Source organism: Nuphar pumila, chromosome 13 (assembly GCF_984573655.1).
Source record: "Nuphar pumila chromosome 13, dmNupPumi1.hap1.1, whole genome shotgun sequence".
In the NCBI taxonomy this organism is placed as follows: domain Eukaryota; kingdom Viridiplantae; phylum Streptophyta; class Magnoliopsida; order Nymphaeales; family Nymphaeaceae; genus Nuphar; species Nuphar pumila.
In genome coordinates this window covers 4,486,006-4,508,146 of record NC_143261.1, presented here as the reverse complement: position 1 = coordinate 4,508,146, position 22,141 = coordinate 4,486,006, and the positions used below count along the sequence as shown (strand labels likewise).

Here is a 22,141-nt window from a genome sequence, read left to right as displayed (position 1 = left end):
TGTTATCGCCGTACCGACAAAACAATATGTCGCAAAATTCGTCGCTAATTAGCGACGGACTTAGCGACAGACTATATTCCGTCACTATTTTCGTAACCTTCATTCATTATAGCGATGGATGTTTTTCGCTCGTTACTCCATCGCTAACTAGCGATGGAAATATTCCATCGCTAAAGTCCGTCGCTAACAACGTATTTTCTTGTAGTGAATCTTGATGATATGTTTTCCCTAAATTGTCCCTTGATTTAAGGTTGTTTCCAATACAATGGATTTTACCCATGGGTTCCTTCTTATCTCCTCTCTTTCCTTCTTCATTGGGTTTCTCTTCTTTTGAACCAACCTTCTAAGAGATGCTTCTAGATGAGTTATCCTCTCAGGCTGGGTCATAGATCTTGAAATCAATATTTGCTCCTCTAATATTTGTAATATCACATATTTTCACAATTAATCATTTTGAGATTTTCAAAAATTTAGCTATAGAAGAAAAACCATTTAAACCTCGATATTAGGCCGATTCTTTAGAGTCTGGGCTTGGCACAGGTCTCATTGTCAAAGCTTAAGCGAGCCAATCAAAACATGAGAGAAAGTTTTATTTTCAACTTTTAAATTCAAGCAAAATTCAAGTTAGTTTTGAATGAATTCCAGAAACGAAATTTGAGTTATATATTGTTGGGTGCGTCTCAAAATTCTGAGTATAACGATATTTTATTCTCATTGATTCAGGTTATGGTTGGCCCAGAAATCATATTTTAAAAAAAAACAATGAGCAGTTTGTCGGTTCGGATCTAGATTTGAATCAGACCATATCTGATGGATTTGATCCAAATTAATATGGATTTGAACTATATACAAGACCCATATTAATCTGGATTGGAACAAGCTCAATACCCATTTCGATTTTTTAGATGGATTTGGATCTTGGATCTGAATCCAGATCTAAAACTATACCCAAAGGTTTTTCCAACTTTAAATTCATTAGAAACCTTTAAATTAGAGTTAATTAATGTTAAGAAGCCTTCCAAGTTAATTTGGTAATTTTTGGAAGCTTCTGAAAATTTATTTATTATTTAACATTAAATAAATAAATAAATAAATAATTAATTTAATTCTGAAAATTTATTTTGATATTTATTTAGGACTCTTAGTAGAGTCCTTAAACACTCCTAGAAGGATCTAAGAAGGTTTAAGAAACATAAAATTTTAAATTAAATAAAACTTAAAAAAAAGTCAACTTAGAGAGTTTCAAAATTTTTGAAACTCTAAAAGAGAAGAGAGTTCTAGCTGGGGCTGCATTCTCTTCTCCAGTCCATCTAGAGATCTATAAAAAAGTTAAAAAAGAAGAAGAAGAAAGAGAAAGAGAAGCAAAAAGAGAGAAAAAGAGAAAATGAGAGAAGAAGAAGATGAAGAAGAAGAAGAAGAAGAAGAAGAAGAAGAAGAAGAAGGGAGCTTCTTCTCTGATTCTTTCATCGTTTTCACCATCAAATCTATATTCTTTTTCGATCTACAGGTGTGGTACGGGTTTTCTCTTTTGTTTCGGATAAGAAAAAGAGCTTAAATCTGATTTAGGTGATGTTTTTGAAGGGATCCGTAAAATCTGATTTTTTGTTTCTTATGGTTGGATTATGAAAAATCGGAGGATTCATAGTTGTTTAGGTATTTTTCAGATTTAAAACTAACTTCATGGTTTGAATATGCCTTATATTTGGTCGATGCATGCATAGATATGTTTTTTCATGCATATGTGCATAAATCCATGTATATATATATATATATATATATAGGGGATGATTGGTTGCAACTGAGTCCAACTGAACAATTTGGCTGGGCAAAGCTGCATACTGCTCAGTCCCAACCAACTGGTTTGGCTGGGCTGAGCCCCATCAAACTTAAGAGAAAGTTTATATGTGTTATATATGTGCTTGGTGGACCCAGCCGGTTGTCGGCTGGGCAACCTCATGTTTATGTCATTGCATATATAATCAATCTAGCTCCTTAGCCTTGCATGAGAAGGAACCATTTATAAGACCCCAATAAACGGTGGATATCATAAGGTAAATTACATGGTATACCATGACATAACAACTACTGTTAGAAACAAAGAAAAAGTGCAGCACACATGTGCATTCATGCACATGCATGTGTGAATACACTCTCCACAAACACATGTATGCACACATCCACACATCATGTACCTTGTATTTTGTGGACATATTGGTTGACTATAGATATATTTGAATCCTAAAATAAATGTATGAGCACATGTGGTCCATGCATGTGGACTTCCACCTCTTTTTACCAATTCATTCTTTCTACATTGCATATTTATCATTGGCAATTAAAATAGCTTCAAGGCACACAATCATGTTAACAAGGTCATATGCCTTAACCTGTATCCTCCAAAAGCATATATCAAATAATAAATGATACGATTCTAATGATAGCAGTGAAATTTACAAAACTTTCTCAAGCAAATATTCCACAATTTCAGGCCTTAATAACTGCTTCCATCTTCTCTTCTTCATGAGCACCCAAAAAACACATCATTACCAGTTGTTGATGTAAATTCTTCACACTTTTTCTTATCCATCATGTCAAGACTATACAATCAAGACTATACATCTACAACTTAGCCTTGCAAACGCCCAAAATATAGAGAAGGGCATGCTTATACAAACAACCAAAAAAAGAAAAAGATGCACTCAGTGGTTTTGAAGGTTTGAATAAAATCATATGCATCTTTCACCTAGATTCCATTCTCAAAAATAGATATTGTCGATCTCTGCAGGTTTCTACCATCATATGACAGCCATTGCGGGCCCAGCTGACAATCAATTGTGCAATCACATGATTGGTAAAGCCCAACCACTGTCTGCTGGGTAGAACTGAATATGCATAGAAAATATATATATATATATATATATATATATATATATATATATATATTTATATTTATATATATATATATAGTTTGGCATGAAAATTTTCAGAATTGTTATTTCAAATTAGGCTTGACTGTATGTATGTAAAAGAATAAAAATTTCACATGCTTGCACATTAGTATATCATGCTTAATTGAAGTGTTAATGCACAATTGCTCTTATGTGCACGTGCATTCTTGAAATCGATGTGTTTTGCATGTAAGTAATCACATAAATGTTCACATGCTTAAATTGAATATTCTATGTTGAGTTAAAGTTTTAATATAAGGTTGTTTTCTTATGCATGAACATACATGAAATTGATACTTTGTTGCATATAAATATTGCATGAGTGTTCACAAGTTTTAAATGAAACGATTCATGAATGAAAGCATGCATTTGGCATGAATATGTGTATTGGATGAAAGTTCGAAATTAACATGATTATGTGAACACATGCGCATGCATATGAATATTATTATTTCATGCACATCCTTAAATTGGCATTCATGAGTGTGCATCAAAAGACATGTGATATGAAAAGAATGCATTGTCTTATTCCTTAAGTTTTTTGCATCTGAATGTATAGATGATCAAGATGAATCATCATAGGCTGTGAAAGCCTTGAGCCGGTGTGCTCTTTACTTGTTATGCATTGTGAAAATCTTATTTGATATCATGATTCTAATTGCATTGTTCTATTGATGCCACGGGTGGACCGTGAAGAGCTTCGTATGTGAATATGCGAACTTATGTTATTAATTTTGCATGGTGAATTGCAAATAATGAAAATTGATATTAATAACAAGATAAATAAAGAGAACATTATAATTTACGTTTTCTTGATATTCTTTCTACGAAAAGGTAATCTTGGGTTTAGCGGTTTGGAAAACCGTGAGGATACTAACACTCTGTGTGCGTTGTTATTGCCCCTGAACCCAATATTGAGGTTCTTCTCCTTGCCATAGTTTTATGAAGAATCCGCCACTTTGCCTGGAGGTGGTGTGTAGACACAATTGTTGTTTTGATATACCAAAAAAGTGACATTTGTGGATTTGGATGTCTCTGGTGTCCCCGATATTAGATTTGAATGTCTAATGTTTGAAAAGTTGTTTCGGTTGAGGGCTAAGTTTGGAACCCAGTAATAAAATACAACTTGTGTGCTAAGTTACACTGAGAACCCTACTTGACTTCAAAGATTTTACCCGTTTGGAGTATCTGCGGACAACGATAATTAAAAAGAGAAACTTAAATTGTTTGCATTTAATAGAGACATGCATATGAAAAAATAATTATGATAAATGATAATAATTTATTCATGCATGTGTACTGAAATAATCCATATTCTTGCTATGTATTAGATCATGCATAATTACTTGTTCCCTTAATCATGATATATTGGTGAATGCATGATAACATGTAAATGTCCTTATTCTTAAATTTGTGGTCCCTATTGTTTATTAAACTATCCTTCATGCTTAATAATTATTTTTTATTGCATAATGATTAATTGAGATATGAATTTGTCATAATTGTATCCCTCTAAAATGTTGCATGAATCTTATTTATGTTTTTTTTACTTATTCGTTTCATTAGAGAGATTCGTACACATAATTCTTTGGATTCTGATACCCCTACTTTTATGTTTTTCGCAGTCTCAGATGCCTAGTGAGGCGACTTGATTTTGAGAAGAGTTACGAGGGAACCACACGATTACTTGACAGATACTTTTAGACAACGTGGCTCTTCTTTCTGCTTTATTCATATTTTATTTGCTTATATCTTAGACTCTATGCATTTTAATAAATAAAGTTTGGGTTTGGTTGGAAAGATGAGTATAAGATCTCTTGTGGTGGTGATTGTGTTTAACTGTAAGAGCTTCAGGTTTTTTAAAATGTTTTCTCACTTGAAAAAAATAAAATAAAATTTGCCACTTTTTCATGAGTACGAATTGGGGTTGTTACAATATCCCCCCGCAAGCTGAGTGAACAAGTCTCGACGTGAAGCTTGGATCAAAGGTCAGCAACTTGAGCAACATTCAGAGCTTTGATAAAAATATCGACAATCTGGTCGAGTTGTGAGACAATGAACCACCATTTCTTGTTTAACCACCAGGTCTCGAACAAAGTGCACATTTATTTTGATGTGTTTGTTGCAATTATGAAGAACTTGATTAATTGCTACATATATATTGTCACACCACATGACTGCAGAAGACTTAGGAGGATGATGCAATTCACAAGTAATTGTTTGACCCAAACAACTTCAGCAACAACATTTGCCAAGAACCAGTGCAATCATATGTTGCTTTTAAGAGCTCCATGAGATGAGGTTGGAGCCAAGAAAGACTGTGAATAAACTTGCAATTATTTGGACGACTGGCACAATCATCACCTGCGTAGGTTGCGTTCGTAGAACACGTAGATCTAGAGATAAGCAAGCTCATATCTAAAGTGTGCTTGATGTAGCTAATAATACATTTTACTGTGTTCTAATGAACATCAATGGTGGGTTTGTGCATGGACTGACAAACTTTATTAATTACATATGAAAGATCAGGGCGAGTAATGATGACATACTTAAGGGTTCCAACAACAGAGTCAGATCATGAAACTCAGATCTGGAAGTGGCTAACAAGGTGGTGTTGACGGGCAAAGGGAAAGTAACGGGTTTGGCACCAAACATCCTTGTTTTCTGAAGTAATTTAAGAAGATATTTCCTTTGAGACAACAATAAACCTGCAAGCCCTTGATTGACTCGTATGCCTAAAAAGAAATGGAGCAAGCCTAAATCTTTAATAGCAAATTGACGCCCAAGAGTTGCCATAGCTGGTGCATAGTGACATTGGAGCCGACGGTCAAGATGATATCATTCATCTACACTTTCAAATAAAACATGACACCATTCTTGTGATATATAAAGAGAGACATATCTGACTTAAACTGAACAAAAAACTAATTGAGCTTCATGCCTTGGGTGTTTGCTTCAACCCATAGAGGGATTTTTGAAGGCCACAAACATAATGTGGAAATTGTGAATCTTGGAACCCAAGGGGTTAACCCATGTAGATCTCTTCGGTTAACTCCCCATGGAGGAATACGTTGTGGACATCGAGCTGTCTAATATCCCAATCATGACGTACCACAATAGACAAAACAAATCGAATATATGGAGGCTTGATGATAGGGCAAAAAGTTTCAAAAAAATCAATGATAGCTTCTTGAAACGACCAAGCGAGCTTTGTAGCACTCAAGTGATTCATCTGCTTTACACTTAACCTTATAAATTCACTTACATCCAACAACATATGTTGAGAAGCTGTAGGAGGAGCAAGAGTTTAGGTTCTAAAGGAGGGCATGAAATTCATCTAGCATAATAGAGTATCATCGATGGTCTTTGTTGGCTTGAGAAAAACAATATGGGTTCAGGGTTTTGGGTTAGCTCAGTAAGATAGACAAGTGGAATAGGATGTTTAGTATAGATCCAAACCTTGGGCTTGAGGGTACCATCCTGAGACCTCATGGTCATATGATGGGTGTGGGTGGGGGCAGGAGGGGGCTGGGTTTGGTGAGGAATGGGGCCAAGATCCACGACCAAATTAAGGCCAGAGTCAGATCCAGATGAAGAGTTCGAGCTAATAGGTTCGGCTGAGCCCTCATGGCTAGAGGATCCAAAAGAAGGTAAATGTGGGTTCGTTTGGGAGACAACTGGTGTGTGAGGTTGGTTTAGAATCAGGTTAGACTCGGCCAGGGATGGGTTGATGGGCACCGAACCTAACTCAATGGGTATAACAAGAGATGATGGCACATGTTGGACAGGCTTATTGAGGTTCAAGAAAAAGAAAATGTTTCTAGTAAAAAACATGACAAAGAAATGAAAATCCTCTTTGTTTTGGGATTCAGGCAATAGAACCCCCGATGTTTGCTAGCATAGCCCAAAAAACACACATAATTCTGTACCCTGTAAGGTCTAAAGCATGGACATCCAAAAATGCAAAACTCATTGTATTTTGGTAACCAATGACCGCTGAAGGCAATTGATTTATATATATATATATATATATATATATATATATATATATATATATATATATATATATATATATATATATATATATATATATATATATATATATATATATATAAACAGTGGAGAAGGCAAACAACCATACTTTTGAGGCACCCCTGCTTGAGCCATAAGAGAAAGCCCAACGTCAACTATATGCCTGTGCTTTCTTTGGCGGACCCGGGTCACGAGATCCTATGCCGTATGCCTTGAAAGTCCGAAAATTTTGCAATACTTATGTACTCTCCTCCCTAATCTGTATGAAAGGAATTTATTTTTGTGACCAATCACATTTTCTACAAAAGCTTTAGAATTTTGAAAATTTTTGACACTTGATTTTTTGCGTCAACATGTATGTTCAAGTGTATTTGGTGTGAGCATTCATAAAATGAACATAATAACAAAAAAACAACGAGCAATGGTCTCCAAACATCATAATAAAATCACGAACAGACAGCAAAAGGAAGATTATGACACTTTGCTTGTACTTATTTAAGATGGGCCTCAGTAAGTAAATGGTTGGAGACCAAGACACTGATGCCACTGATCAAATATAAACTAATGACCCATCAAAGCTTCTTTCCTCTCCGGCTCAAGCTTAATTCAGTACCGGTGGATTTTCCAACCTATCCCATTGCCAGTCTTAACCCAATCTCGGCCTTGATAATAAGATTGTAGAGACAAATTGCTTAAATCATTGGTGACATGATGGATGACATCCAAATCTGAGTAGCCAAGGTCCAGATCAAGATCAAGATCAAGATCAAGATCAAGACAGTTCCAGATCCAAATGAGTAGCCAAGGTCAAGATCAAGATCAAGATCAAGATCAAGATCAAGATCAAGTTGGCGTCAAGAAGGGGACTCATCAAGATAGAGTCCACGATGTAATCGTGAATGGTGTCAAGATGAAAACTCATCAAGATAGAGTCCACGATGGCATCAATCATTATCAAGGTGGAATCCAAGACCCCAAGATCAAGCTGGGAATCTATCAGTCTAAGGAGAACCGTAGCAAAAAGGAAACCCAAAGTGACAAGGTGATTGGGTCTCATCCAATCTTAGGTTCCCAACTAAGTTGGGTCTCATGTTTAGGAGTTAATTAAATAGTCTTGTTGATGTAAAACTCCTAAACTCTATCTTGTAAATTTTATAACATATTATTAAAAAAAAAAAAAGTTGAGAATCTGCTATTTTGGATATGCGGGGGATTTTGTCAATTTAATATGTATTTCTGAAAGTGTGCCGTTTTTTTGCAAGGACAATAGTATCATTTTTTTTTGAAAAAATAAATTTGGTGCAATTACATAGAAAATGTCGATCCTAATCAAAATTCGCATCCATAAAAAAGTTTTAACGTATAAGTCGGAGCTGATCTTATCGGAAAATAATGTGCGGAATTTAGATACCGGGAATCCAACTCATAAGATCAATTTATACCCCTAATTTGGAATTGACCACAGTCACAAATCTCATTACTGAGATTTTCTCTGCAAAGGAAGATCATGACATAAATTAAAAAAATTGTTTTTTCTGGGTTAATTATGGGGAAAATATTGGTATAACTAGTCTTAAAAATATTCAATAAGATATAATAATATAAATATTACAATACTAACATGATAATATTGCCACGATATTTTGAAAATATCATGTTTTTCTTGATATTAAATAGATTTTTGAAAAACTGACAATAAAATTGAGAGATTTAAAAAAAATGGCTGGCAATGAAATCCCACCACAGGTGCATCTTCTTAGCTAGGGCTGGTAAACAAGCTTGAAGAACCGAACAAGGGTTCGGACTCTGCTCCTTTACAGCAAGCCATTGCTAAGCTCAGCTCATCTGGCCTGTGCGAGCCAAGCCGAGCTCGAGCTCATATGGGTCCGAGACAGACAAGCTAAGTCATTTGCTGTTTCGTTTAATAAAAAAAACATTTTTTTAAAGGGTCCATATTAAAAATGGAAACCCTGACCTCTTGGTTGTCTACTATAAAGCGAGCCTAAACCAGCACGACCGAGACAAACACCCATTGTTCATTCTTGGTTCGGTTACACTATACCAGCAAATTGTGGATCCAGGGGCGTAGCTAGGATTCATGTGAGGGGGGGCAAACAGGGGTGTTCGGGGGGTTGGGGGGCAGCGCCCCCAAAAAAATTTTTTTTGAGATAAAATAAAAAATGGCTACAATTATTAATAAAAATCTATTTCATATGGACAAATCAAACTATTTGCTGCAGTCAGGGCTGGGTTAGGACTGGTCTGGGCTACAAAAATGGATAAAAAACTATTTCATATGGAATCAGGGCTGGGCTAGGACTGGGCTTTTAAAAAAAAAAAAAAAATTTAACTGTTTCGGGAGGCAGGACTGGGCTACAGCCCAGTCCTGCCCCCCCCTAGCTACGCCTTTGCGTGGATCATCTTGCTGAGCCAACTTGACGATCTTGAGCGAGATTCAGTGAGCCGAACTGAGCCAAGCCACCAGATTCTCGGTTCGTTTACTAGCTCTATTCGCAGCTCAGTTTGGGTAGAGTCGATTGCAGCATATCACTATGGGCGTTGATCCATTGGCGTGCAAGTGTGTCCATGAGAACTTGAGAAGCTATAGTTGCTCGGTTAAGAAGGCACGGCAATTGATAGGGTGTGGGCAAGCCCATGTAAGTCACTGGCCCCAATAAAAATGAAAGTTCCAAGTTACCCTGACTTCGTTTAAATATTAATAAATACCCTTGCACAGTGAAAAGGACCTTTACAACATATGGACATAGTGACAAACGTTTTAAACGGCAATTTCTCGCATTTCAAAAACTCGCGAGAAATTGATTTTTTTTTTAAATCTTGCATTTTTTGGCAAAATATCGGTGCTAAAAAAATAAATTAAAAAAAATATAAAATTACTTTTTATAAGAAAATATTAATAAACATTATTTAAAAATAAAAATACAAAATTTTTCACAATAAATAGCCTTTTAAAACGTAAATATTGTGTTTAAATCATGGTATTTATGTTTTTTCATAAATCTCATGATATTTTGAAAATCTTGCGAGAAATTACTGTTTTAAACTTTCAGGCAATTTCTCACGATATTATCACGAGATTTTCATAAATCTCACGATATTTGTCACTATGCATATGGAGACCACCAGTTAAAGGCACCACCCGCACACCGGTGTGTGGTAACCTTAGAATGTTTTTTTTAATGATTTGCAAAGTGAGAAAAACACCGGGTGGAGTCCCACGGCCACCTTGGCTTACGTGACCGACCTCTAAAAGCTACGGACACACCCGTGTGCCAGTGGGGTTTGATCTGTTGCTTTCATCTCAGCACCCTCACACCCACCCGGCTGGCCATACGGACGATCTCCACGGTGGTAGGTAGTCTTAGAATGTTAAATGCACATCTCTCTACCTAAATGTGCACGCAAAGTTTGTTATTAAGATAAGGTACGTATTTAATATTAGTTGCTATGTCTAGTAAGTGCATGTCATCTTATTTTATTCATTTTTAGTTTTATAATAAAAAAAGTGTAAGTATTATAAAAAAAAGAAAAAAATAATTTTCATTTATTGCACAAATTTAAAGTAGGGATGACAGTGGACCTGGGGAAAGTGGGGCCCTACCCCGCCTCGGCCCGTTTGGACTGGGGATGAAGGGTATGAAACGGGAATGGAGGCAGGGACAAAGGTTAAAATCCATCCTCGTTCGAGGATGGAAGCGGGGGTGGACTTACACTTTTTCCCCAAGCACACACACATATACATGTTTCTTATTGAGTAAACAATGATAAACATATCTAATGGTTCAGATACTTCAAAGTACAATTTTTGAAGGTTTTTAACAAAGACCTAAGAGAAATAGAGGTAAGATAATCCCCCACCACACATAGACACAGGTATACATACATACTTAGAGTAACTAGAAATATGGGCATTTTCATCACCTTTTTTGCAAATTCAATGGATGTGCTTGGCATGATGAATTTGCTAGGAATCAACCATTGAATCATGCATTTTAGATGAAAAAATCTGACTTTTGAATGCTTGAATATTTATGAAGATTATGAGTCATTAATTTTAAAACCTTAAAAAATCAGGTTTATGCATCAAAATCTCATGATCCAAGAGTGGGTTCTTATAAATACAAGCATGCATATCACATTCGTACAATTAAATTCAACAGAAAATAACAAAAAATCCATGAAAATAGTGGTTCACACGTTAGTTCTCGCTAGTTCTCATATTCTTGCGATTATATATATGAGTCACTAGAATATGAGAACTAATGTGAACCGCAATTTTTATAATTTTTTGTTCTTTTCTCTTAAATCTAACTATAAGGATATGATCTACAAGATTGGTTTTATAAGAACACACTCTTGAATCATCTGATTTCGATGCATAAATGAGATTTTTTTAAGGCTTTAAAATCAATAGATCATATTCTTCATAAATATTCAAGCATTCAAAAATCAATTTTTTTCATCAAAAATACACAATCCAATGGTTGATTCCAAGCAAATTCATCATGCCAAGCACATCCACATGGTTGGATTTAAAAAAAAAATGTTGAAAATGCTCATATTTTCAGTTCTCATATTCTATATATATATATATATATATATATATAGAGAGAGAGAGAGAGAGAGAGAGAGAGCATATCAGGCTCACTTTTCTTGTTCTGCCCCATTAGCCCCAATAGTTTAAAGTGGTTTATGATAGATCTGAACCGTTAGATGTGTTTAGCATGCTTGATTTAGTGAGAATCGACTCATGGATCATATTTTTTTGATGAAAAATGTATTTTTATGAGCCAATAAAAATTAATACCTTCATAGCCATTGATTTTAGTGAAGATCAACATTTGAACCGTCTGACTTGTTTCATGTTTTTTTTTTATAATTCAAAAAACCGACGGTTGTGAAAACATGACCTTTTAAAATTTAAAAAAAAATCATATTTTTTCACCAAAAGATACAAATCAAAAGTCAACTTTTATTAAATCAACAATCCATCTATGAGGTTATATTTAATCAAAACTTGCATCAATACAGTTGCGATGATGGGGGATGGCATAACGGACAAGTAGAAGCAAATTGTACAAATTGTAGGTATCCCTTTTTTTAATAGGAAAATTGCAAGTAAGCTTATATAACCTTCATCCAACCGACCTAGCCAGACTTTTTTTTGATAGGCAAGCTGGGCTAGGCAGACCCTCACCAGTTAAACAACCATACCATTGGATTTGAACTTGCAACGTCGCAACACAAGGGGACGTGCACTTACCGCTCCTACCAGACAACGGAACCCACCTAACCAGACTTACTGGAGTACGGATCCAGTCCTTTGACATAGGATGAGTTTGATCTTACATTCAATCATAGCAGCCCAATTAATGGTTAGGAGTTGTCCACTTTCATGTGGGTGTGAACTATCACTAGCTGTTCGTTCATATGCTTCAGCTGAAGGGCTAGGATCAACATAGAATGAAATCCATCTCGTGTTAAAAGACTAGATCATTTTTGGGCGTGCTGAGCCCATGCGGGTGCAGCCCTCCTACACGAGTCGTCTATTCCTCCTTTTTCTAAGCTTCTCATTTCCTTTGTTTTTCCCTAATTTTTTTTTTCCACCTTTTTAATAATATTTTCTTGAAAGGCAATCTGGGGTTAGGCAGACCCCTACCAGTTATACAATATTCCAACGCAAGAGAAGGTGCATTAGCTGCTTTTACCAGACAATGGACCCCCCGTTGATCACCTTTTAGTAATATTCCTCTCACCTAACATCAAAATATTCAGTCAAAATCCTTCATCTACAAATGGCAACTATCTCCTCAACTCTGTCAACCACCTCCCCAATAACAACCAAACTAAGTAGGTAGGGGTGGCAATCGGGTCGGGTTGGCGTGTCAGCATACCTCAACCCGAACCCGACCCGTTTAATAAACGGGTAACCCGACACGACCCGCCAACCCATTTAATAAATGGGTTGGGTCGGGTAAACGGGTTTTGAGGTTGGCGGGTCGGGTTGGTGGGTTGACCCACCCGCCTAACCCGTTTATTAAACGGGTCAGCCGGGTTGGCGGGTTGGCATACCCCCAACCCGAACCCGACCTGTTTAATAAACAGGTTACGCGGGTCGACCCGTTTATTAAACGGGTTGGCTTAAGCCCAACCCGAACCCGCCTAAGAGGCGGGTTGGCGGTCGGGTTGGCGGGTCGTGTCAGAAATTGCCACCCCTATAAGTAGGGATGGCAGTGGGCCCCGTTTCAAAATCCTAACCTCAATCCCTGCACGGGGATGGATTTTAACCTCCCCCCCCCTTCTATCCTTGTTTTATGTCCTCCCTCCCCGGTTCAAACAGAGGCGAGGCGGGGCGGAAGCCCGTTTCCCCTTAGTTTATAGTCATCCCTTAAAGGATTGAGAATGAGGCAGGGCTAGGCGGGGATTGGAACGGGAACAGGGATGGGGCAGAGCGGGGAAAAGCCTAAGTCCATCCCCCCCTCCATCCCTGCACGGGGATAGATTTTAACCTTCATCTCCGCCTCCATCCACGTTTCATGCCCTTCATCCCCGGTTCAAATGGGGCGAGGTGGGGCCAAGCCCCCCAGTCCACTGCCATCCCTAAAACTAAGAACCCTCTTCGACAACTGATCACTTAATGAGTCCGCCCTGTTATAAGGTAAATCCCGAGTGGAGTCACAGACATCGGAATCTTTACTCAGTTAAAGACACCTGCGCTGCAAGACCGGCAGTTAAAATTAGATTTTCATGAGTGTCGCGCAAGCTAATGCATAGCATAAACCCCAAAGGCAGGAGTTTTAGCTTTAGAGTTTTACGCTGTAGGATGACCGTAGGCAGTATAACAGGCTGAGCCAGCATGACGAGGTCTTAGTGTCAGGTGCTGTTTGTTCGGATTATATATAAAAAAACCCATGTAAAGCACTCTCTTTGGTGATTCTGAAATCTTAACGAGATTCAGTCCTAAAAAAAATATCTAATAAAGATAGGAGGGGCAAATGAGTAATCAACCACTAACTGGTGCGTTCCATTCTAAGCAATTGCTGTTTGCTTGCGTGACTTTTATAACTCCCTCATCTCCCCCCTCCCATTTTGGAGCGAGTGAGAGAATAAAAACAACCAACCAAGCCAAGACTAGTAGAGAGAGAGAGAGAGAGCCCATTTTGAGCCATAAGACTATTAGTTGGTGGTGTTTCAAATTTGGTAGGAGAAGGGGAGATAGAGAAGCAGAGTAGAGTAGAAGGCTACCAAGAAGAAGAAGAAGAAGAAGAAGAAGAAGAAGAAGAAGAAGAAGAAGAAGAAGAAGAAGAAGAAGAAGAAGAAGAAGAAGAAACCATGTCAATGTTGTGGCCCTCCATTGAAGCAGTGGAGGATGTGTCTATCATCATTGGTTTGATCGCTACCCAACTGCTCTATGGATCGCTTTCAGTGTTCATGGGTCAGCTTCTGGCCACGGGCCTCGACCCTTTGTTCCTTGTCATCTTTGGAAGCCTTGTCACTGCCATCTTGCTCTCCCCATTTGCATTCTTCATTGAGAGGTACACATTTTTTATTTAATTTCCCCATTTTTCTTCCTATTCTGTTTAATTAGTTTCCATGTCTTCTTTTTTTTTCCCCTTCCTGCATTCGTAGGCATGAAAGTGGTGGTTGGCTATCTTTCATCTTTTTTCCATTTTTGTGTTTTTTTCTTCTTGGTATAAATTTTACCGGCGCAAACTTTTCTGCATGTTTTGGTTGTTAAAAACGCATAAAAATACAGGAACTGTGATTTAAAGAGAAAAAGTGATGCATCGTCGAAATGGTTACAAGTTTCTATCTTTTAGTTTGGCAAAAGAAGAGAGAGACTTCTTTAGGTTTTTATGTTTTCCACAGATTTCTGTGAAAAAAAAGAGAGAAAAAAATGTTTTTTTCCCTTGAGGAAGTAGCAAATAAGCATTGGATGCTACTATTTCTGTTAGTGCTTTTAAAAAACTAAAACAGTTTGTTTATAAATTTACCTGCAATATTTGATTTATTTCTGAATTTCCCATTTAGTCTGTGTTTCTCTTTTTCCTCTTGGTGCATCCAAAGCATAAATCAGGTTTTGCTTTATATTTTTCGATGAAAAAAGTAGCCATCTTTTCCTTTCTCCTCGGTTTCTTCGTAAACCACTTGCATGCTTTTTGAATTTTGATGAAACGGATGTAGGTGCGAGTATTTACTAGAATAGTCGTATTTCTCTTTTTTTATTTTCAGCTATTATTTTGGGCAAAAGAAAATATTTGATAGTTAATTTCTTGTGTCTGTATTCTTTTGTTCGACAGAGGTAAGAGACCATCCAAGTTAAGCCTACGGCTGCTAATCCAATTTTTCTTCCTTGCCATTGGTAGGTGAGTAACAAATCGCTGGATTTTTTTTTTCATAAACAAATTGATCAAATAATATTTTAAAATTCTCTGTAATTCTCTGCTTTTGTCCGCATAGTCTAATAATTTTTATAAATGCTTAACTTTGTCATCTTTTTCTCAAGTGTTACCGCATTTCAAGCACTCATGTTGATGGGCATCAAGAAAACCTCCCCTGCTATTGCTTCTGCCATGCCCAATTTGGCTCCTGGCCTCATCTTTCTAATTGCATGGTTTCTTAGGTAACCTCTCTCTCTCTCTCTCTCTCTCTCTCTCTCTCTCTATCTATCTATCTATCTATCTATCATCTATCTATCATCTATCTATCTATCTATCTATCTATCTATCTATCTATCTATCTATCTATATATATATATATATATATATATATATATATATGTGTGTGTGTGTGTGTATTTTATTTTAAAAATAATAATAATAATAACAAGAATGATGCTCTACTTACTGTATGAGCAGATTAGAGAAGGTTGATTTGAGATGCAAGTATAGTTGGGCCAAGATTATGGGGACCCTGATTTGCTTGGGTGGCGCAATGGCCATGAGCTTCTTGCAGGGGTACCCAGCAGACCCACACGTGCTCACCCTTCGGGCAAATGTGTCAGCAGCTAACATGGACAACCAAGACAGGCTAGTTGGTTGCATGTATCTACTTGTTGCAGTCTTTGTGCTCTCTTGCGTCATGATCCTACAGGTATATATAAAGTGAATTTTTTATGCATTTTTTATTTTTTATTTTTTATTTTTATAGTTTTTGATGAGCAGCATTAGCTTGCCACAAGAACTTTGTTTTGGATTCTTCCTGTCTTCTTGACTTGTAATGGTTTGGTGGATTTATCATTTATCCCATTGATTTGTACAAATCTGCTTTTATGTGTAAGAAGTCCTGAAAGTCTTCATTGTGTCATGTAGCCACAATGCCAGTCTCAAAAGTGGCTGTTTTAGAACTAATAGAAAAATATTGGTACCTTAACAGGGACAGAAAAACCTACTCTCAACTGTTAGTAGGGAACTATCAGGCTTCCATGTTGTATCACCATCAAACCAAAATTTTCCTTTCTCAAATAGGTCATCTTTCCATTAATCATTATATTTTGTAACACACACCATTTGGTTGATTTTTGACATTCTTTACTGCAGGATGGTCTAAAAGTCAGTATCCCCAACATTGTCATTGGTGCATGTAAAGTTGCTTTGTGGTCTTGTGTGGTTATCTTTCTAGTAAATTCATCTGGTTTAGGTGCTTTTGCCTAAAATTGGATCATGCCCAAATCAAAATTTTATTTTGTTTTTCAGATTTGGCTTTGATCTCAATGTGTCTAAATTTTCTTCTTCTATATTGCAATTTACTGTGCAGCAGTCAACAGTTCCAAAAGGGCACACATGTAGCATGCCTGCCCAAGTAATTAAAAGACATTGTGTTCTTATTTTTGCAATTACTGCAGTTGATGATCATTTAAGAAATCAAAGAGAAACAGGGGAAATCTCTTTCTCAAAGAATGATAAGCTTTCAAGTACCTTAGAAAATGTGATGACAAAGTAAAAGCAGGTTTTGCAAACCCTAACACTTTCTGACCTATGAAAGTAGTCACTTAATTTGTAGAAAAACTTCAAGTGTGTAAATGAGAGAATGTTTTTTCCGTGTCAAAATGGATCAACTTTGTCAGCTGAGAAAGTTTCTGCTATGAAAAAATTTTCACCCTAATTTTGCAAACTCCTACTCAAGGGTGGTTTGTCAAGGCCTACGAGTTTACTTCCTAAGGACTAAATTATTTATTTCATAAACAGTAACAGGTCTTTTTAAATTTTAAGCACGACTCTTAGCGTGATTGGTAGTAAAAAATATCTGCGACTTTTTTAAAAAAATAGCAAAAAAATGTAATAAATTGCCTAGCCGATAAAACTCTAAATATCGAGAGGAATTAAAATTTTTCCTGTTTTTTAAGATTTTTTCTTTTGTAAAATTTTCTTTTTTATTAATTTTTTGTCATATTTTGCTGAAAATGAGAGAAAATAAAAAATTCTCATTTTCTCACGAGAAAAAGATGGCGCTATTTTGTCATTTTAAACTTTTGTCACTAAAATACCCAATATTTTTTGGGTGCAGGCTGCGACTCTGATGCAGTACCCAGCTCCTTTATCTCTAGGTGTCATAACATCGCTAATGGGCTCAATCTTCACAGCAGTTCTCCAGCTGGTCCAGGAGCACCGGATCGACATTGGTCCATCAACACTCAGCCTCAAATACCTCACTGTCCTTGCTATATTGGTACTACAATTTGAAATTCTCCCCTTATTAAACTTTCACACACACACATATCGGAGATGAGAGAGTATTGGGTGCAATATGATTGCACAAAAATTGTGCATTAAGCACCCGATCCGCATCTATTAGGTCTTGGGCCCTACACCTGACAGGCCCTCTCCCCAAGATGGATTGTGATACAAATATTTGTGCAATCATATTGCACCTGATCTTTTCACATTGGAGACCTAGCTAGTCGCACTGGACTTAGCCTGCTATACTTATGGTCATTGTTCCAATAACTTAAAACTCGGTGGTCCCACCCCTGGCCTCAGGGAGACACCTTGCTTAGGTATGCACAAGGGGTGATGCCTGTGAGATTTGAACTTAGGCCACCCGTCTAGCCTAGCGGCCTAAGCCTCATCCTTCTACACCAAACCCCTTTGGGGGCTTAGTTTCTTTTGCTCTCGTTTTTGGTGTTTTTATGTGAGCTTTAGCGGGTCCCACATATGGAGAACCATAGTAGGGGCGAAAGTTGGTCACATCATTAATAACCCGATACGGTATCCAATTTTGTTTGAAGAGTGGGTCTGTTCTGGATTTGGGTCCGACTTGGAGCTTAACAGTCTCAGATCCGGTTATGATATGAGTCCGTTGGAACTGGACCTGTTGAAAATGGGTAAAATCTATTCACTCTCTTGTGGAAAATGTAAAATGTTTCAGATTGTATCCGGTTCAGGTCTGGATCCACGGATCTGAATAGACTGATCATGTTTGTTCCAAATCTGACTTGTAGTCTAATAACCTAACTGGATCTGACAATATGGGTAGGATCTGGTTTGGACTTGGAGCTCTATGAGTCTCAGCAGGATCATACATTGTGCTGCTTAGTTTTGTTTGTTGGGCTTTCGGTGGGCGGGATCTGATCCAACAGAATGTGGTTATGGATCCTCCTAGCGATATCAAATCGGATTACTCATTTTTAGTTTGGAGGGCTTGTTACCTTGAGGCCAAAAACGGTTCGGGTATTTCCAGCTTGGATTCGGACCCTTCAGAGGTCTTACTACTATTTGATTCGGGTCATTTGCCAGTCAGACAGACAAATTTCCAATATCAGGATTTTCTCATCCAGGGAAAATCTCACCAAAAAGTTTCTTTTCTTGGGAAAGTCTAGGGAAAACATCGGCTTCAGTATCTTACTTCCTCTTGGTTTTCTCATTAGGTGGGCTTGGTGAATGGGGTGTGTTTCAGCATCCAAGGGTGGTCAATCAAGAAAAGAGGGCCGGTCATGGTCTCCATGTTCAGCCCAGTGGGCACAGTTTGCTCAGCTATTCTCTCATCCCTCATCTTGGGAGACTCTCTACGTTTGGGAAGGTATGTGAAAACACATCTTATTCTTGCATGTTATGCTATAAGAATTTTTGATTATCAATACCTATGGATTAACTGTAGAGACCAAACAACATCTTGACAAAGGAACAAAAATCCAATTGCTTGCTTGATCTCTACCTTTAGTTATGTGTAGAAGATTGCATCATCTAAGATGGGTCTGTGCATGCACTGTTCCTAGTCCTCTCCTTATGACATGATCCCTATCTATAAAAGGAAAGGATTGATATGCCACTATAAACGGCCAGTAGATCAGGTGCAATCACATTACACAAAAAAATGTGCAGCCCGCTGACTGACGACACAAGACCCCACCAGTTTTAACCGGTCTATGACTAGGGCTTGGAACGAGATGAGCATCATGCGGTTCGGTTCAGCTTAGAAATTGAGCTCGGCAAGTTGAGCTACAAGCCAGCTCATTTAGGTAAATGAGCTGAACACCAACATGACAAGCTTGCCATGGCTTGTCTTGTAACGAGTTTGGGTTTGACTCGGTTCGTGACAAGTTCATGAACTGAGCCCAAGGAGGGGTGTAGCCTTTGTTAAGAAACGCTCAAGCAAGAAAACGAAGAAACAAGAACAATCAAATCACAAAGAGCGACAATTTTACGTGGGAAAACCTTCCCTCAAACTAGAGAGAGTAAAAAACCACGGCCGCCCAGAGAGAAATTTTATTGCTTTTTTTCGACTGTTACAAGAGAGAAAGAAAAGAAAGTATTTATACAAGGCAAGGGCGACAACTCTAAACCTAAACAAATCGGGTCTGATCCATAAGAAATCAGGTTTCAAACATAAGCCCTTAAAAAAATTCTTCCGGGGATGCTGCCCCCGTCAGGGGCGGCCCCCCTCGGGACCCGCATCGGGGGAGCCCCCGGACCCCCCTTTCTGCGAGGGCAAAAACTCTGAATCATGCTCCACAACTCATCAGCCTTAACAAGCTTAGCCCTAACATCCCAAGCTGGGTTCATTCGGCTCGTTGACCAGCTCTACCCATGACGCTTGTTATGGTGCCATGGACATGTGTTTTGCAGATGGGCTGGTGGTCACATTTTAATGTGTGGTACGAGTTTGATAAGTGAGTTGTATTTTTTTTTGAAAGATAAGAGAAGAAGATACATATTTTTTGTTAAAGTATAATTAAAAATAGCAAAATAACTTTATGTGACACAAGGATTTTGTATGTTATAAATGGGGCTTATCATAACAAAACCATATCTCAAAATGTGATATAGTTAAGCAATCATTATTTTTATGATAATTTGGGTCTTATTTTCTTCATATGATTATTAAAGTGAAGGATTGATGACATTGCTTATAGAGTATGATTATGGTACTGTGTTTGGTAATGGGAACTTTCCAAAAGTGTGTTATTCTATGAACCAGGGTATTTTTTATCGTGGAAAGCAACTAAGGAACTTATGAAAAGAGTATGTACTCATTATTTATTATATGAGTATTGGTTGGTTCCCACCAAAACATTATTCCACCATGTGGCTTCCAAACCCAGTGTAAGATTGTCAGTTTTGGATGACAAGGATCAACCGATAGAACAAACTGTTGCTAATATGGATTGAATCTAACAAAAATCTTAGGAATATAGATCCAGTGTGATGAATCAAGAATATGGGTTCCTTTAGGGGGGTGTTTGATTGTGGGGACAGGGGTCTCATGCCTCCAACATAAATGGCGGATGCATGGAACGCCAAACACCTTTTAAGTGTATCGTGGTGTTCCATTGTTCCCCTTGGAGCTATGGTGTTTGGGAGTACACGTAGAGCAAAAACCAAAGAAGAAAAAAAGAAAAAAAGAAAAAAAGAAAAAAAGAAACTGGAACACTTGGGATAAAAACTCGAGTTGTCCAGTACACCTTCACACTTGATCAACAGTATCCAGACAAGCCAGTTCTACACTTTTTTGTCTACGCAATCAAACGGTCTTTAGGGTTGTTTTTCATATTGTAAAAAATGGATAAAGTCTTGAATCTGGCCTAGATCCTTTATGATTCTTGGAGTTTAGCCAGACTCAGTTTAAGATCCAACCAATTGATATATAGATGAGCCAATTTTCCCTCTCTGAAATTATAATAAATAATGTAATTGCCTTCCACGGTTCATTGATGTTAGTAAATTCAATATGTTTGCTTGCAGTCTTTCTGGGATGGTCCTCATATTTGTTGGCCTTTACTTTGTGCTGTGGGCTAAAAGGAAAGAAGGATATGCTCTTCCTACGGATGATGACTACCTGCTTGAGAGCCAAGAGCAGACTAAGCCTTTGTTGAGTTAAATTGCCCATAATCTTATAAAAAAAAGGGTGATGCTCCTTGTGTATATAACATGTTCTAGATGTAGCCTTATGTAGTTGATATCAACATAGATCCTACTTAGATGGATGGTATGGTGTTCACATCCAATGTGCTACAGTTGAATATGAAGGCTTGAAGATGATAAAAGTGTAATCAAATTTGAAGAATGACAAAGTAGTACAATATTAGCTATTGCTTTATCCAATATGCTAATAAAAAAATTGCATTGAACATTAGATATAGTTGTAAACATGTTTGCTTTGGCATAGATCCATCACATTATTTATTTTGTGGTAGATCGAGCGAGTCTGTTTTTTATTTAGCATTGAGAAACCACTGTTGTAGTTTGGCCGCCCCGTTTCAGGCTGAGAGGTGTTATGTTGACCACTCCACGGGCAGGTGATATTGAACTTTCAGCCTTCTTGAACTTGAAAGCCTTAAGCAGACCCACCTAACCAGGTCGATTCTTGCAATCTAAATGCTAATATTCACTAAATGGATCATGTGGATCACATCTATGGATTGGATATGATCGAAGCAACTTACATCAATGAGATTCTAAGATGGGTTATGATCATAGTCCATAGGACATAAGTGAAACTGAATTGCACTCTCTGGTGAATATTTCACTATAAAAGCTTAGACCATCGTAAAAACTGATGGAACCTATAGAAGCATCATTAACAATGTCAACAGATTGCATTTGGGTCAGATGTTTAACTGAATCCGAATCCGTTTGATTTAGTCATTGAGATGACATCTAATCAAGAATTGAATTTAGATTTGATTTGGAAATCTACATCTA

At 37.4% G+C, this 22,141-nt stretch overlaps 1 protein-coding gene across 1 annotated transcript; it reads left to right on the top strand.

Moving 5' to 3' along the window:
* The first annotated feature begins 14,216 nt into the window (after positions 1-14,216).
* Positions 14,217-21,569, top strand: LOC149817579 (WAT1-related protein At5g47470-like). Its single transcript, XM_089984867.1, has 7 exons — positions 14,217-14,536; positions 15,302-15,367; positions 15,508-15,624; positions 15,860-16,094; positions 17,508-17,669; positions 18,868-19,019; positions 21,182-21,569. The coding sequence occupies exons 1-7, from the start codon at positions 14,334-14,336 to the stop codon at positions 21,315-21,317; spliced, it is 1,071 nt and encodes a 356-aa protein (XP_089840993.1). The 5' UTR covers positions 14,217-14,333; the 3' UTR covers positions 21,318-21,569.
* Positions 21,570-22,141: the final 572 nt, after the last annotated feature.

Bases quoted from the DNA above. Each gene is read 5' to 3' on its own strand.
- LOC149817579 (XM_089984867.1), top strand. From the start codon at position 14,334: ATGTCAATGTTGTGGCCCTCCATTGAAGCAGTGGAGGATGTGTCTATC. The intron at 16,095-17,507 runs GTATATATAAAG...TTTTGGGTGCAG, and splicing joins CTTGCGTCATGATCCTACAG to GCTGCGACTCTGATGCAGTA. The intron at 19,020-21,181 runs GTATGTGAAAAC...GTTTGCTTGCAG, and splicing joins GACTCTCTACGTTTGGGAAG to TCTTTCTGGGATGGTCCTCA.